The 19,316-nt window shown below is 38.1% G+C and overlaps 1 protein-coding gene across 2 annotated transcripts in view; it reads right to left on the reverse strand.

The window, feature by feature from the left end:
* Nucleotides 1-19,316, reverse strand: part of crebbpb (CREB binding protein b) — a 49,827-nt gene that overhangs the window by 28,328 nt on the left and 2,183 nt on the right. For both annotated transcript variants that reach the window (XM_059561199.1, XM_059561193.1), the window contains exon 2: nucleotides 4,826-5,454. In XM_059561199.1, the coding sequence (XP_059417182.1) occupies nucleotides 4,826-5,454 (629 nt within the window). The remainder of the gene's footprint in view (nucleotides 1-4,825; nucleotides 5,455-19,316) is intronic.

The raw sequence follows: 19,316 nt of genomic DNA on the forward strand, positions 1-19,316 counted from the left end.
CACATCAGCACAGTAGTGTGGAAGCAAGAGAAAGATGGACCCTTACTCGTCAGTAGGGCTGCAACTAACGATTATTTTGATAATCGATTAATCTGTCGATTATTTTTACAATTAATCGGTTTATGTACTTATATTTTAGTTCCCCCCCCCCCCCCAAGTAAATTATTAATAAAGGGTCTTTATCATTCAGCATAGATTTTTAAGAGATTTTAACCATTTTGCATTGTCATATCCTCATCAAAAATATACCTGGAGTTGTTTTATTATGTGTTAGTAATCCTTTTGTTGAACTCTTCTGCAATCAAAACACTGACCCATACTCTAGCAAATTTCACAAGGAGATTTTAAATAATGTTTTCACCATGGCAGTCCTTAGAGCTCCTAAAGTAGTTTAACATCCCGAACAAAGCTTAAGGAATCTTTCAGAACATATTTTCACGAAGAATAAGGATAAAACAGAATAAGAGTGCATTGTATTTTAATATTTACTGGGAAACAGCTTTATAGCTTATGCTGTGAAATTGTAAACAATCCTTCGAATAAAGTGCCAATGGCATGAAACCTGAATGGAACTCACAATTTAAAGTGAAATCCATCAGAAGGTTGTCCAGAAGAAAAAAAAAAAAAAAAAATCGGACACACAAAAAATCTGCTGTGTGAAAAAGAGCAGTGAATACTTAGAAAAAAAGTGCATTTCAAATATCTTTAAACATATACCTCTCTCATTCAGTCATAATTAGGCTGCACGACTGAATTATGAACTGGTAAACGACAAACTGATCACAGAACATGTTTGTAAAGTAGTGATGCACCGAAATGAAAATTCTGCGCCGAAACCGAAACCGAAAATTTAGGATGCACTTGGCCGAAAACCGAAACTGAAGCCGAAAATGGCTTCTTTTAAAAACGTATATATATATTGCTTGGATTTAATGGATCTGAATTGAAAAATCACAATATAATAATCAAACTTTTATTAACAGTTTCATAAAACATAAAATATTTTTTACAATAAATATAAATAATAATTATTCTTCAAGTTTTATGTTCCATCAAATAAAATAGTTTTTTTTAAAATTGTGCAAAAAAATCCACAATTTTGGAGATTTTTGCAGAACAAATGTTACATATTGCAACTTTGGTGTCCTCTCGTATAGGGCTGTCACTTTTGTGAAAAAAAAAATCCTGTTCGATTTTTGAGACATAGGCAAAGTGTTCATTGAATCGTTAGTAAATTGCCTATATTTGGCATTGATCCGTTTTTCAACGCCAAATATAGGCAAATCCACCGACAACTAAACAGGCATTAGGGCGAACGTAAAGAAGGCCTTGAGACGTGCACAAGTCAGCAATGTGGACTGCCATAACATCAATGAAAAACATTACTGAAGGCTACATTGATATTATGCACTAATAGGCTCTGTGTGTGTGTGTGTGTGTGTGTGTGTGTGTGTGTGTGTGTGTGTGTGTGTGTCAGAACCTGCAGTTGCTGTGTGACGCGCATTCGCTGCAAAGGCGTATAGTGACGAGCTGGACGCGCTCCGAGAGAAGGCCGTTAAAATCGATTCCCTGTTTTCGAAACTTGTGTTGGTTGGTCCGATCGATTGTGCAGCTTTTGTGACAAGCTTTTTTTGATTGTGACAGCCCTTTGACATGCTTAATCTTTGATAGGCAGACGCGTGATAACAGCTCGACCGTGAGTGAAACCTAAGCGCTTGCTCACGGATGGGAGGGGCGGGTGACATTCATTTTCGGTTTACGTTTTCGGCTGTTTTTTTTATTTCGGCCCGAAACCGATAATGCCATTTCGGCCGAAAATTTTCGGCAGCCGAAATTTCGGTGCACCCCTATTGTAAAGCTTTACATGTTAACTGTTAAAAAGCAATGTTATCAGCTTTTACGACTAAACATTTGCAAACAACATTGTACTGGAGAATCTGCACAAATAAAAGTCTTAGGAGCCGTTCACATATCGCGCCTAAAAACGTGTGGAAAACGCTAGGCGCACCGCTTTCTCCTCCTTTCCAAAGCGCTCGGGCAGAAGCGCCCCTGAGGCGTCTGCCTTTGCTAAGCAACCATGACGTGCTCTCTCCTTGAAGACGCGGAAATTTCAGCAAAGGATAAATGGATTTGCAGCTCTAAAAATCGCTTGCAGTAGCTCTGCTACTAAATTTATTTCAAAATGGCAATCCATATACAGCTATGATCAGCTGTTCCTTCATCTTGGCTGAGCTTTAAACGTTGTTACGGGAAAGGATGAAGCTGATTATCTAGTTCTTGTCACATGACCCGCGGTGCGCTTACCGCATTCTGAAAAGTTGAAATGTTTTTAACTCAATGCGGTGCGCTACTTGGACGCGCCTGGAAAAACGGGCGCGTCACGACCTCGCCGCTTCCATTATGAGCGCGCATACGGTGCGCCTACATTGGAAATAACGAACATGAGCGCGCAAAAGACGCGATATGTGAACGGCTCCTTAAACAGTTCAGTAGTGCAGAGTTTACAGGTTAATCTTCTTTTTTTAAGGCTCAAAGTAAAGTACTCCCACATCCCACTGAATGCTGCAGAGACGCTGTTTCGGGAAGCACGTGATATAAAACAAGGCCAGCTATTGGCTATTCGCTACTTCTCCTGTTGTACTGGCTGAGTAAAACCTCCGGTGGCTCATTACTACCACACTTTGGTCACCGCAGATTTTAAATATGCCCGAAATGAGTCGCTTACGGCAAATAAGTTATTTAGCAACGAATCTGACTAAATTAGTTGACAACTATTTTAATAATCGATTTTAATCGATTAAATCGATTCGTTGTTTCAGCTCTACTCGTCAGTTGCTCAGTCACATTTTTATGTATTTTTACATGGCTTGTGTCAATGCAATACCTACATGCAACATATTCATAATGAGACTCTTTTATAAATCTACTCATCAACAAAAACAAGCAGTGAGATATATCTTACGATATGATCATGCACATCTAGTCAGTAAATCTGTTTCGACATTACTGATTCTCATGTGTAAGTAGCATAAATCAGTTCAGCCATACAAATATATCTACCACAAAATAAACTGAAAAGCAAAATCCCACATTCTAATCGCACACATCACACCACACGGCTCTAAAGTGCATTAGTTGTGTTTTCATTTGCTTAAAATGTGGTTAAAATGTCATTTTTGTTAGTAAACTATTACTAATTTGGTTAGGCCTTCTTTATGATGATGAACTGGATTATTCCATGAACAGAACCCAGAAAAAACTAAATGAAAACATAGAACTTGCGAATAATCGAAAGCAGATTTCCTCTGAACAGGACACATGAGAGCTGAGAGCGAGCGGACAGTACAGACACGAGCGCTGGCACTCAGCTGTGGACTGATCTCACACACTTCACCTGCTCTTGTGACTCTCATAATCTCTGTGCAATGCAAACACACACCACACTTCCGACAGCACATCTATTCACCTCTGAACAAACACGGCAGAAACCTGTGAGCGCTCTGGCAGCCTGTGTGATTTTGTTCACAATATTTCAGTTGCAAACTCCATCGATTGACATTTCTCGATATGAACCCAACATCTCAACACGAGCGTTCACTAGTGCCAAAAAGCACAGTGCGAGCAGAACACTGGTTTCAGATTGGTTTCCTGTAAAACCACAACAGTCAGACACATGCGATAGCCACAACTACCTTTCTGTGCAATCTTTCCTTTAAATGTCAGAAAAGCTCAAGCAGGCTTACATTCATGTTAAACACTGACTTGGTTCAATTCATCAGTTGTTGATTGGATTAAGGAGGATGTGAATGTGAACTTGAGGTTGGTTATAAAAATAGGATTTATTGGCTGGAGAAATTACAAGAAAGAAGTCTGTTTCAGCAGTAGATCAAGTTATGAAATCACGAGAAAAAAGAGAGAAAAAAATAAATAAATAAATTATATATATATATATATATATATATATATATATATATATATATATATATATATATATTTAAACCTTGGATGAATTGTTCACAGTAAGATCAATATTCTTGTGAAGAATGATTAAAGAACTTCTAACCTTTGTTAGAAGAACCGAAATGTATACAAACAGACAATGAATTAAATGCTAAAACTACATAGCGTTTGGTGCTCCAGCCAGCATTTAGGTGTATTTATTGGTTTGCAATTATAAAAACTGTGAAATCTTACAGTGCTTTCATGATCTTAATGCACATTTCATTGACATGAGATGGTCGACATGTGAAATTAACGAGAGCAGCAGAGCAGAACAATGAAACGGTTCACCCAAACATGACAATTTACTCACATACATTTGTTTAGAACCATTTTCACTTTGCTTGGTCTGTACGGATTTCTCTCCTGATTCTGAAGAGACCAATTTTCACTGGAGAAAGCAATATTACAGCTGGAAGTCTCAAATTTTAGTTAAAATGTCTTGATGAAACTAATGGCTTCATTAACTGATGGACTGGAGTGGATGTCCATGCACCTCAAGTTGAACATAACCCACAATTTCTTGTCACTTTAAGGCGTGAATTTTTTTAATTTACTTGATAAGGAAAATGGCAAAACAGCAAGTGAACTGTCATGCAACAAGTAGGAAACCTTACTAAATCCAAGTAACAAACAGCACAGGTTTCTTACTCCACCAATTGTAGTGGAAATAATAGGTTGAAACTGAAACTACACATACACAAACACTGGTCGAAACTGAAACATTTTGTTTATCTGTATTCGTGTTAGCTTGCCTTATCATTACACCCAACCACACAGAACATTTTTAGAATGCAAGACATAAAAAACAGCAATAGCGACTTACCTTGTTCATGTTTCCCGCTTGCTGGGGATTGATGGCATTGTGTGCCCCCATTTGTGGTGCACCCTGGGTAAGTGTCTCCGCCAATACGCTGCCCCCTTGCCCGGTGCCCTGTGCTCCCTGCATGACCTGACCCTGGTACTGCATCCCCGCAGCTGCCCTGCCTCTTCCAGCCGGCCCCATCACACCATTCATCATCTGCCCCTGCGGAGCCATGTTCTGCCCCATGAGTCCATGAGCCTGGTTGTTATTGTTCAGCATGGCCGGGTTAAAACCTGCACTGAGGCCCATACCCGGACTGTTGTTGCCCTGACCCGTAGGGTTGCCAACCGGCTTCGGAGGTTGGGTCTGGTGACCGGGTGAGCCCTGGCCCATGGGACTCTTCCCCAAGGCACCCAGTTGGCCACCCATTCCAGACTGAGGGCTGAGGTTTCCAGCCAGACCAGAGCCACTCCCTGCCTGCAGGAGCTGGGACAGCTGCCTGTGCTTGGCAGCAGCATCCGGGACGGTGCCCCCCATCCGGCTCCCCACCCCTCCGTCTCCATTAGAGGGCATGGAAATCAGCCCTAGGTCTCCGTTGGGTATCAACTCATCTGGAAGATCGTTTTCCAAGTCAAACAAGGACACAAAGTCTAGAAAAAGAGAGGAAAATGATTTATCAGTTTGGTCCAAAAATAAAAAAAATATTCAGCCAATATTTGGCCAGTTAGGTTCATAATACATTGACTATTGGCCCATAAAGGGACAGTTCATGAATACTCAACAGGGATGGAAATTAACTTTTTTGTCCACCGGCCACTGTGGCTGGTGGATTTCAAAATCTATCAGCCACTCAATGTTTTTACCAGCCACTTCCTTGTTTTTAACTGACAGTGTGTAACTGCATGTGAAAATTAATACTACAAGATCTACAATACTTAAGCAGTTTATTTAATCTCAAGGCTCAAAGAAATACTGACATTTTCTCTTTCAGTGATGCTCAAAAATGCTGTCTATCTAGGCCTATCTAGGTTTTGAAACAGCCGACTCTTGCTGAAGTAGCTCATTCTCTCAACTCCGTAGCCCAACCGGATGATACACTGCACTGAACTATTTTTAATGCAAAGAAACATTTTTGCGATATTCTAAACCGTTTTCGTAAGCATTAATAATGTTGTATTTAATTCCAAAGGAAAGGATTCACCAGTATAAGTGTATTTTTTAACTTTTTTTATGTGGTTGAGGGAACAAGTGAGGAAAAGTCCCCTGTTCAACACTATATCACTGAAAGAAATCTCGGCTCGCAAACTTTTACGCCATCGACAAACGAATGCACAGCGTTTTTAATACCTCATTTTTTCACGTCTCATCACGCCAGAGCTGTCAAACATGTGTAGCGATACAATGTTGTTTCTACAATTAAAAATGAACAGCGTAACAACTTACTAGCCACGGAGCTAACTTCTGTACTTTTAAGTATTAAAATGCACGCCCCGGATAACAGTTATTAAAGTTACACTGTACTGGAAATAACGCCGCCGTTTCGAGCCCGGTTTACACAGCCTTTCTCCATGGAGCTGCTTCGGATGATATTACACTATTGCGTGTTGTGTACACACCAGGGATGGAAATTAACTTTTTTGTCCACCAGCCAGGTGAAGCAGTATGCCATTTTTATTTAACTGCCACGGTGGGCGGTAGGTGAAGCGAGTTTACCCGCCACAACACAAAATCACCTGCATTTGGCTGGTGGCGGTTGCTAATTTCCATCCCTGGTACTCAACAGTACTTTTTTTGTTGTTGCTGTAAAATGGCTTGTGAATAGAGTACATTTTGTGGATAACTCAGTTGATATGAATTGATTATCAATAGGTTACCCTGCTATCCAAACAATGGCTACGGCCCATATCAGAAAACTTTACACTGACCATCTTGACTCGTTAACAATGAAATCAAAGTTTGGACTAATAAAGGTCACCCTCTGCACACGCAGACTCAACTCTGTGTTTTGGTTTGAGAAATGCGTGAGGAAGTCGATGCTGTTGTAATGTCTCCTTATTCTCAGCAGGAAGTACTCAGATTCATGGCTAAAAATAAGAATCACTCCAGCCGCTCATCTGTTAGCCTTGTACCCCCCTAGTCTTCAACAGCTGCCTGTCAGTCTGGTTAGTGCTGGGTGGTTTGACCAAAACAGTTTTTTACCGTTTTTATTTTCAAAATTATACCGGTTTATGACGTTTTTTTTCATGCATTATCAGGTGTACAATGCATTTTCTGCTGGTTGATATTCCAAGAAGTGCTTGCGGCTAAGGTGCTGGAGCAAATTGCTCGTGTTGCCGCCTTTGGCGACAATTTTAGCCCGACAGCACTTGCATAAAATGGATATTATATATGCATAATCCGCCTGCGGTGCATATGCAGTCCGCAGAACGGACTCAGTGTGCTTTCACACAGGACGTGTTTGCAGTCCGCTACTGATCCGCATCTGTTTAGTCCACAAACACAACATTTGTTCATTGTTTTGATTTCATATCACGTAAAAAAAAAATTATATATATATATAGATTTTTTTTTTTCAGCATCGTAAGTGTTTTATCACAGAACAGTAACAATCTTTCATATAGACATTGGTTTAAACTCAAATATAAACAACGCATTATTCATGCATTTTACTTCTAGGTTGGTATAATAAGCTGCTCAAGCAAGCGGCAAAACATTTAAACACAATAATTAGCCTACTTTTCTTTTTAAAATATTTAAAATTAAAACACCACAGACAGAAATAGTCTCGTGTATTTTGCATTTAAATCTTTATCACAAGCAATCCCACGGGTCTTAATGAACTTTGTTTTTCTGCTTCCATAAAAGTGAACATATATTTGGCACTAAAAGTGCTCTTTTTCTTGTTTTAAACCTAGCCAAAAACCCATGTGACTGCGTTTCCATGTCAATCCATGTTCATGTTTCCCGCGAACAATGCGCTTTCACTTTAATTCAGCGCCTGCAGCACAGCAAAAATAGACTCAGTACGTTAACGCCGCCTTCACACTGGCAGTTGAAATCAGCTCCGTAATACGCAATACGCCCCCAGTGGACGTCGTACACAACGGTGAAAAGTGTCGGAAGCCTCGGAACCGAGTAGAACAAAAATGGCGGAAAGGTTGGAAAGGCTGACAGCGCGACACCCTGAAATACTCCCTGAAATCCTCACCGTTGTTCAGACGCAGCTCACCCACCAGGCGGTGAAACTCCCCATACTGATACCTCTCTGCCAGGTAGTATTTTACCCACATGGATCTCTTTTTTTTTTGCTTGCTTCTCCAGTATAGGAGAGCAACAGCAAGAGCATTGACAAGTCTACGATTAGCCATAATATAATTTTCTGGCTGTATGTGAATGAGCGGGAAAATGGCCACAACATTGAATTGTACAATATTTAAATATTTAATTATTTAATTGTATTAACTGCATAAATTACGTTATAAAATCATTAAAATGAAAAAATGACATGACAACTTGTCGTTATAAAATCATTATTTTATTAAAAGTTAAGAATTCAGGTTTGTTTATCAGTACCATAGCAACGCCAACTTCCGCTGGAATTGTCGGATAGGAACCGTCCGTAGCCTTTCGCAAGAGTTCAATTTTTTGAACGCATCCGGATGGCCAACGGACACAATTTTTTTCGCACCGCACTCGTTCGCACCTGGTTCGGACCCATTCGCATGCGGTCTGCGAATCTCCATAGAAAATGAATGACTTCCGGTCGTTTCGCTGTTGTATCGGAGCTGATTTCAACTGCCAGTGTGAAGGCGGCGTAACAATCACTGCACTGCTGCAGAGTACCGCTCCTTGAACGCACTGACGGACCGCAACCTCGTGCAGCTGGAATCCGTTAATACGACTGGACTGTGTGAAACAGGCGTTATAACGTAACACCAGAGCACTGCTGTGTGTACCCCTGTCTATGGTGTACCCTCACCACGCCTCGCAGTCGCTGCTTAGAAGTGCAACATTGTAAAGGGTCCGTCTGAAACAGTGTCTCGAGGCCGCGGCGAAGCATATCGTTTGTTCCGAACACTGAGTAATTAAATAAACTGGTATATTCAAAATTAACATCGTAATGGAAATATACACCGGTTTTTGGTATGAACCGATTTACCGCCCAGCACTAAGTCTGGTCCACCTCCTCAACACAGTCAGTCATACAGTACAGACAGAGAACAGGGTGAACTAATTTTTAGGGTTAAAATAAAGAATATTAGACTAACTTTCCAGTCAAACACCAGATCAAAATTAACGTACTGGGAATTGGCCTGAACTGAAATAATGCACATTTTGATAAACTGTATAATTTGATTGAACTGTAAACTGCATAAATTATCTGTCAAATGCAAACATATAAAAGTTGATGAAGTTGAAAAATATGAAGTTGAGTGGTTGCCCGTATAAACAAAGACTTTGAAAACCATTAATTCATTAAAATAGAAAGATTATGGGTCTTTATATGATTCTTAAATCAAACATTTTACAGTAAAAACAACTCATGGGCACTCAGATTGAGAAAAATTTACAAAGAACTACATTTAAAAACATGGCCTAGATCACATTTACTGACAACACAATCAAAGCATCTACATTTTATTTCACAAAATGTATACTAGTCACACCTGATCACACTAGTCATAAACAATAGTTTACTGGTACTGAATGAGATAACAGGTGCATGTGGTTTGAAGGTGCTCCTTAAAACCCTCCTTATAAAGCTTAAAATTTTACTTTTCGATAATGCAAATGCAGAAACTATTGGCGACTAGCACCATGTAGACTTTCAGTGAATAAAACCATTAAGGGAGAGTACACTCAAAAATGTAAAAGTTTCATGGGTTTGTAAAAACGGGAAGTATTTGATGACTTTTTTTTTTTTTTGAATAAAACTAACCATTTAAATATTGAATAGTGCAGGAATCACATGGACCACTTACGATGCTTTCAGTAGAAAACCAGTCACCAGGATAATCTTCAAGGAGATTTCAATAAGTAAAAAGAAAGAATTGATTTAGAATAACATGAGGGCACGTTAATGGCGGTTTTCATTTTTGGGGGTGAAAAAACGAAATGTAATATCAATCATCATTTTAACTGTAATAAAATTACAGCCCAACAATCAGGTCCTCATCTTTGTGTTTCCACAAAAGCACTATATGGCTGAATCCAGGCAGACGGATTCAGATCTTATCTGTATTGTGAGGTTCTCCCCAAAGCATCCTTCCCCAAATCAGCCATGCTTCAGCCCAGACATTAAACCACGCAGCAAGCCGTCTGCCTGAAGCTGGTGGAGGGCAGCATTTACATGCTTGGCTGTGTTTGTACATACACTAATGCAAACACGACTGGAATAAAAGTGCACCCACTGCTGCCACACGCTCACAATAACAAGAGAAGGAACGCCCAGCTAGCAAACAACACACACACAGAAACAGTCTTTGACAACAGTAAACGGCAAAAAAAAAAAAAAAAAAAAGTGGAAACCAAAAAAAAAAACAAAAAAACACAGACTTAACCCAAAAAAAAGCAGGCATACTAGAGGACACGTGCATGTGTTGCCGTTCTCACGCCGGCAGTCCACATTACAGTAAATGCAGCTCACAACTACACTACTGCTGCAGAGTAGTGTGCACTTAACGGAAGAGAGCTTAACTGGACTGATTATTAACAAGCCTTCAGTGGCTTATCTAACCTGCAATTGTAAAAAAAAAAAAAAAAAAATGTGTATATATATATATATATATATATATATATATATATATTTATATATTTATATATTATATATATATTAGTGTTGCACGGTGCACCGATACTTCAAAAGTATCGCGATTCTCGGAAATTAAAAACGTCACGATTCCTAAATTTATTAGTATCTATACTTCAAAGAATGACGTCGTTCCAGATTTGTAAGAGACGTATTTCATGTTGGTGTGTGCAACGCACGCTTAATCAGGGATTAAACGTGGAGTTATGTTCTGTATGCTAAACATGAGCGTATCTGCTCAGCACCTATAACTGCGCTTTGTATCTGCTGATTGCTGATCGAGATTTACATGCTTGGCTCACTGACCCTGTATACTCACTCATTTCAATCACGAACGAGATGTATCAGTTCATTCAACTTATTTACAAATGAGAAGATCTCTCGATCTCGTTCAGTGAAGGGCTTATGGGTTCACTACATTCAACAAATCACATGCTAGGGATGTTGCGATGACGGATTTTTTCCACCGGTTAATCGACGTGTAAAAAAAACGGTAATCCCGGTGTCACCGGGGTTGCGTGTCGGGGATTTCAGGTGGCCGAAAATGCGGTCGTGCAGACGTGCACACGTCTCAATTTACTTTCACTTTAATTAGCGGCAATTCAGTAGCATTTGTTTGAATTAATCATGGGTTCATTTATTTTATTCTTAATAAAAATACACAAAACAATAAGACACTCGCTTGTATTACACACATTTATTGCAAAATGAATAATAACACACCATGCAAAAACTAAACAAGCACTTATGAAACACCTTTAAAGTGCATTTATTAACAAAACGAACCACTGCACACATCGTGCAAGTATCAAACAAGAAATTATATTAAAAAATGTTCACTATTCGTTAAATAAAGTGCCTGCCTTTTTCAGCAAAAAAAAAACACCGCACAACCATCGAATATGAACCGAACGAACATAAACTTCGTTAAATAAGGTAGCCTACCCGAATAATCACTGGACACTTAAGTGCAAAGAAAAACTAATATAAAAATTAAACTCACGTTAAGCTGTTAAAAAAAAAAGAGGTAGGCCTATAAACTGCATACACCGTACAAAAAAATTATAAATGGGCTAAATGAGAAACAATAAACGAAAAACCTTCATTTTAAATTGCAACAGTTCGCTTTGAAACCAGATCTTCCGCCATCCTTTGCCAGTTAGCTCGCCTCACTCTCCTCAAATGATAAATGAAATCGGACACCTGCTGCTTTACTGCGGCGCTTGTTCCGCTTACGCTAAATTACGAAGGCACGTAGTCACTAACTGAATTAAATGCTTTATTGCTATAGGCTAAAACTTCAACACGATGGGGACGGTGCCGGTGGTCAAGTGCTATGACCGGTAGGAGGGTTAAACACCGTGTATCACCAGTAACACCGACTATCGCAACAAGTCTATCACAAATACCGTCACATCTTGAGTAACTCTTTGACAGGATGAAACAGTTCACAGATCTGTTCACGAGCTGCGCATGCGCTGCTAATAGCGCCGAGCTCGCGCGCTGCTGTGGAGGAAGGAACTTCAGTGAACAAGAAATATGAGTCTATTAGCCACGTATCTTCCGTGATGTCCCCGATGCGCGGGTCAGGGTGGGTAAAGAAATGTTACTTTATTTGCGGGCTGGGGCGGGCCAAATAATTTCATAAAAGCGGGACCCGTGGGTTGGAAAAAAAACCCAACCCACGCATCACTAGGCTGCATGTGCTAGCACAAGTGATACTGTGGCCGCCGGTCCACGACTGGTAGAAAAAATATGGCGCTCACTAAAGATGACGCCCATTAAAGCTCACTGGCTGAGTTTTCTCCTATGAAAGAAAAGGTTGCACAACTGACAGAAGCTAAATTTTTTTTTTTTTTGAATGCCATTGCTTAAATTTATATTATTTATCTTTTGACATTTAATCTTCTGACTTCAGAAACATTGTTTAATATAATCACTGTTCATATTTTTATTCAAAGTTCAGAATCAAGATAAATTTAGTATTCTTATGTTTCTTATGATAACTGAGATAATGCTGCTAAATTTATTCTTTCTTTACCTTGAATGTCATTGCTCTATTTTATTTTTTATATTTCATATTTTGTTTAAATGTTTAATATATCTGCTGTTCATATGTTCATTTATTAGTGTGTTATATGATTAGAATGTTGTCCCGGTTTTAAAATAAAGCACAGCAATGATATTTGAGTGTATTTTCCCTTTTCAGGAAAAGTATCGAAATCGCAATTCTTGACTAGGTATCGGTATCGAAACAATAATTTTGGTATGGTGACAACACTAATATATATGTAAAGAAACCAGATCACTGCAGTATGTTTTACAAGAAAATACTATTGCAGTCTTCAAAATTTAAATTTAATGTGTCACTTGCCATTTCTTTGTAATTATCTATGAAATTTACTAGCAATTTCTGAGTAGTAGTTGTTTCAGAGTAAATCCTAAACCTGATTTATTTTTCCGTGTATGACTACTCTTGCATCACACATGCACACACAAAAAAAGCTTATTTTGGAAATGATAAGATTCATTGTGATTTAGTAAGTATCAGAAAATGCTAAAAAGCGCTTCAAACACACCTTAACGATTGGGGCTGGCTTATAAAACTTGATTTTAATCAATTCTTATTTTGACAAACTGATATCGTCTCTTAAGACCCAATAATTGATCTACGCTGTTTTCAGTTGATGTGTAAGCAAAACGTAAACGGTTAGTTCACCCAATAGTGAAAGTTCTGTCATTAATTACCCTCAAGTCATTCCAAACTAGGCTTGCTGCTACAGACGGTATGAAGCCGCAACACCGGTTACATCACTTGCCCACCACGGCACCAACCGGCACCGTAGTTTAGATTTTTTTTTATAGAAATAAAAACTATTTAGTTCAGTTAGAGACACTACAATTAAAAACTGAATCAGATTTCATTAATCACAAGAAGAGTGAGATGAGACCGACAAGATTATAGTGGATGATTAATTTTGAAAATGCAAAAACTCATGTTTGGCAATACTTAGAATTTCTGCCATTTATCTAAGGTGATATCACATTTCTTATATATATATATTTATTTATTTGGTTTCACAATGTTTGCTGATTTTTACTTTATTTAATCCATGCAATTTATTTTGATTAACATCAAGGTGTAAGCAGTGACTTCAAGCCTGCTTATTCATATGGTTAAATGTTTTACGTTTTGTAGGCAATTTATTTGGTTCCACGGGGTTTACTTATTTTCAGCATAGTATACCTATTTAAACTGTGTAAGGTACTTTATTTTATATTAGGCATAGGCAAATTGCAGCTCATTCGAAAGTGAAAGTACAACGCACACTGCACTTTTAAGCTATTTAAAAGCAAAGGAAAGTGAGGGAAAGCGAGAAAAAAAAAAAAATTATATATATATATATATATATACACAATTGTATTTGAAAGTGAAAATTAAAATACACATGCCACTTTTGCAAGCTATTTAAAAGTAAGGAAAGCAAGAAAAAGAGGGAACCCCATGGTGATACCGGTATTGTCGTACATCAAGTAACCAGTGGGAAAATTTCCTCACAGTGACAACCGTGTTCCAAACCCGCAAGACTTTCGTTCATCTTCGGAAACACAATTAAGATTTTTTGGATGAAATCCGAGAGCTTTCTGACCCTGCACAGACAGCAATGTAACTGAAATTTTCCCAGCCCCAGAAATGTAGTAAGGACATGGGTAAAACTGTGACATCAATGGTTTAACCGCAATTTTACGAAGCTACAAGAACACTTTTTGTGTATCAGGCATGCTTCGTTTCTGGACTTGGAAAAGTTTCAGTTACACTGTTGTCTATACAGGATCAGAAAAAAATATATTATTTTGTAATCCAAAGTTGAACAAAGGTCTTAAGGTTTAGAACGACATGAGGGTTACTATGAAAATTTTCATTGTAGGGTGAACTTTCCATCATTATTTATTGCATGACACCCATCCAATAAATTTTTGTTTTGCTACTTTTGATATGAAACGAAGTCTAAGCTTTCAAATTCTGTTAATTTTATTACAAAATCCAAGCAATAAACACTGTTTGGCACTCTTTAATTTGGTGTAGCCTCAGTGAAAGCAGCAACGTGGAGCCCATGTGAACTGATCACCTCTTCTGCTTTACTATTAGTTACTTTACAAAATGAACCTGAATGAACATCAGAAGGAGTTGAAAAAGTACAATTTAGCAAAATATGTTAGGTCTCATGTTGCTCAATCAGTGTTTAAACTTCTTGTAAATGATGTCGCGTAACCTAATATGTACCTTAGAAAATCCATTAAATGACCTTGAACTCAATAATTAACCAAAAAAAAAAAAACTATTCATGTATCACAATATTTTGTTTGGCGATACTGTATCGATTCTCAAAAATGGAATATCGCTATTTAAAAAATAATAATAATTAAATTTTAAAAAATACAATATTCATGGCAATTGTTTCGTTTTGAGTTTACATCCCGATCACTAGATGGCAGTCTTCATCTCTGAACGACAGTGAGAGTAACAGGAAATACTAGCATAAGGGCTGGCCACTAATGTTAGCATTAATATCGCTGCTAGTAATGGAGGGTGAAAGAATTGAGGGTTTTCACCGACATCACGTTCTGGGCGGTAACCCGGATGTGCGGCCATTGTGGAGGCACTCGGTGTAAATAACTGAACGGAGTACAATGGAGTATTGTGCGCTTTGGATACTTTAAGTGAATGTAGCCATGTCTAAACAACCGAAAAAGCTCATCCAAACGCGTCCAAGATGCAAAGGCATATAGAGAAGGACTTGGACCACAAGAAAAGGCGCAATATTAAGAGAAATTAAGATTTACTGGCGGTGCAGATCCCTACGAGTTAGCTCCCTCTTCTTGGATACGTGAAGACCCGGTGATTCTTCCTTCAGTTGCAAATCCCGATGCAATACCAAGTTACCAATGACCGTTGTGTTGTGAAGGCCAAAGTAATGCAATAACATCTTTAATCAACCTAACCTTAACTTAACCTATGATATCATTGCGATACTCAAGATGTAGCCAAGTGACTCTCAATCATTTTTTTTTTCCATTTCAAAGACCCCCAGTTTGCCATCTACACTGTACACTAAATTAGTTTCATAGTATTTTATTCTATCAAATATATGCACGTTCAATTTGACACCCCTAAAAACCACACACTATTAGATTGAAAAAGAGTAGGCTGAAGCTATCAAGCTTATATTAGGGATGGGCGTTTTCCGCAAATTTCACATTCAAATATTTGAGCTCACAAAAAACGAATATTAAAATTTTCGTTTATTTAAATAAAGTTTAATGAGACAGACGTTATATTTCAGCAATATTTATTGTTTCCGTCATTTTTGAACAAGCTTACACACAATAAGCTTCAACATTACACATTATTATCGTGTTTTGTAGCTGAAAACCTTTAACAATGCCTGCAAACAAAAGTACAGATTAAAAGAAAAAAAAAAAAAAAAAGTGAACAAAGAAAAAACGTAAAGCAGCCTGCAGCAATTAGGCTATTGTACAGAATGCTTACACTTAACTTTTAAACTTTGAAACTGTCAGCAAATCTTTTTTTCTATTGTTTTACATGTTCTTGTTAAGAAACACGGGCATGTAAACATGATTGGGGGAAAGTCGGCTCCTTAGTCTGTTAACAATAAGGCCGGCCGCGGAGAAAACGTGCTCTGACGGCACAGACGTTGGCGGGACTCACAAATAACGGTGTGCTAAGCGAATAAGTTTTGTGAAGCGCTTCTTGTTTTCGTTTCACCACTGAATGGGATCCTCATCTGGTGGAATACATGGCTCCAGCAAGAACTGTTCCCACTCGTCTCGGCTGGACTCTCTGTAACCATCGCTGAAAGAACTGGCTCAGCCTTTTCCGACAAGTGGGCATTGCATCCTCTTCATCGTTGGTGACGGCGGCTGCATCCGCACCACTCGCAAAAGTTAATTTTTTCTTACTTCTCTCATGTTTTCATCAGAAACCTGACATGTTTGTAACGAGGGTCTAGGGCGGACGCGAGAAGAGGAGTTTTCACTGCATTCTCCAAGTTAGCGGTGTTTATTCGTTGCTTGAGAGATGCCGCAACAATGTTCTTGAATTCGGTCACTTTCTGTGATTCTCCACGGCATATTTGAAGTACTGTAGAAGACCGCAGTTCTTATTCATTCATTATTTTTTGCTTGCATCTTCAAATATGCCGTGGAGAATCACAGAAAGTGACCGAATTAGGTTTTATTGTGGACTTTTTTTTCTTTTCTTTTTTTATGGCAAGCAAAAATATAGCGAAATTCGAATATCATTTTTATTTATCGAATAATTAGAGCAGAGCGAATATCTGAATGTTCGACTATCCGTGCACACCCCTAGCTTATATATGCATTCCTCTACCTTTTTTTTTTTTTTTTTAATAACTTTTGGAAGTCGATAATATTCCAAATGTTTTTCTCGATCTGTCCTATTGGTACAACCTGAAACACAGCAATAAATAACCATTTTCCTTGACGACGTTCGGAATTATACTTCAGTGCCTGTGCTTTGTTGTGATTCGGAGTGCCTCCAATATGACGGCTTCCAGTCTGATGACGTGTCGTGAAAACCCTCAATTGTCCCTGTTCCTGGTTCGGTGCAGGTCAAGGTGGGCAGTAGGGTCGCAGCACATTGCGCCTGCAGCTTTCTCTCATTTTGGGACCATTTTGTGCAGTTGGGGTGGTGCTCACGTCATTATATATATATATATATATATATACACACACACACACACACACAGTCTTTTTATAAAATACATTTTATATGTACTATACATTTAACTAAAGGATCCTGCAAGCAATTTAATTCCCAACACCTCCACCCTTTACTCGTACTGCACAAAAATTGGTTCAATAACATTGAATGTATCAGGGACTGATTATTGCAAATGCAGATCCCACTGTGTTCTGGTTAAATTATTTTTATTTACTTATTGCTAAGGTTTGCATATGATGGGGTGTTTTGACAACATACAGAACTTCCAAATTGTGCTATAAGTTTGATTGCATCATATCATATAATTGCTGTTAATAGTCTTTTTGATTATGTCTTTAATTGATTTTTACATTTCTGCCATATGTTCATAAACTGGCAATCACCACTGATAAGTGACTACTAAATATTGTAGAAACTTAATTTTCTGTAAAGCTGCTTTGCAACGATTTGTATTGTAAAGAGTGCTATACAAATAAACTTAAATTGAATTGTGTTCTTAATGACAGCTTTCCTAAAAATATATCATATTCCTAAAATAAGAAATATCCCAATATATCACCTTGCTGACTTGTATCGCAACCCCTGTATTGTGATACGTATTGTATCGCCAGATTCTTGGCAATACACAGCCCTATGATATACATATACACATACATCATGGGGTAATTTAAATTGTTGGATTAACTACCATTTTAGTGTATGTATGAATTTAATTTAAATTATAAAACTGCCTTGTGTGCAATTTAAAATGTTGTTTACAAATCACTTTATATTCAAACTGACAGGATTTATTGCAACTTTTACAGCATTAGGTGAGATTTTTTTTTACTGCACCTGATTACCAAATTAATCCATATCGAATTGAGATCAAAACTAATTGTGAAATTCGTCTCAACACCCAGCACTATTAGCAATTGTCCACGACACCACTCTAGCATAATGGTTGTGGCTTTTGCGCAGCAAACACCTAGTTTGGCTAGTTTTGGTCAAATAAACTTCAGAGTGCACTTAAAGTTGCATGTTAATCCAAAAACATGGGAGGAATTAGGGAGACAGGAAATAAAGAATCATTCCACACTGAGCTGAGGAATTTCCTGATGCGAGTCTTAAGTTATGCTCCTAAACAAAATGCTACTTTCTGCAAAACAAAATATGCTGCTTCACAAGAAACCCATTAGGACGTCCCTGAAATCCTAAACAGAAGGCATCCTACATTCAGATTACTAAATCAAGACTTTCAAATGTGCCTTCATTTTTCTAGCACCTAGCATTTTAAACAATTTCTGGAGAATGAGTAATGCTTGACTGTGCAAAACTCATTGCTATGAAGCTTTCAAGTGGGTGGCTGCACCAATAAACAATGACTAGAGAAACCATCCATTCATAATTACAAATTCTACACATCCAAACGTTGAAGCATGACTTCTAAAATCTGTCAAATACAATGAACTGGTAAATCACACAAAACCTTGAAACAGTAACATGCTTAAAAGATAATTTCACATCTGCAGGATGACTTAATATTTAATGTATTTAATATTTAAAGTAATAAATTAACATTAAAAATATGTTTGTAAATATTAACTTCATAAAAATCTAACCCTAAATTAAAATAGAAAAAAAAAAAAGATGTAAACTGAAATCATATTCCTTGGGGGCATGGAATATTCTGTTGAAAGACGGGGGGGTCTTTGAGTCCAAAAGGTAGCAAATCACTGAACTAAAGTCTGCATAAGTAATATTTAGCTTAGTGAAACCTTAACAGATGGTGCATGAAGACTTGCATGCGAAATGGAGATGAAAATAAAAAAACTTCTGCTTTCCTCGAGACTGATGTCAATTGTCATTGCACTGATTATTAGCAGCCCTCACAGAAATCCACATCCGTTGATGCCTGGTAGCCACATCTATATCAATAACTTGCAATAAGATCTCAC

Source organism: Carassius carassius, chromosome 1 (assembly GCF_963082965.1).
Source record: "Carassius carassius chromosome 1, fCarCar2.1, whole genome shotgun sequence".
In the NCBI taxonomy this organism is placed as follows: domain Eukaryota; kingdom Metazoa; phylum Chordata; class Actinopteri; order Cypriniformes; family Cyprinidae; genus Carassius; species Carassius carassius.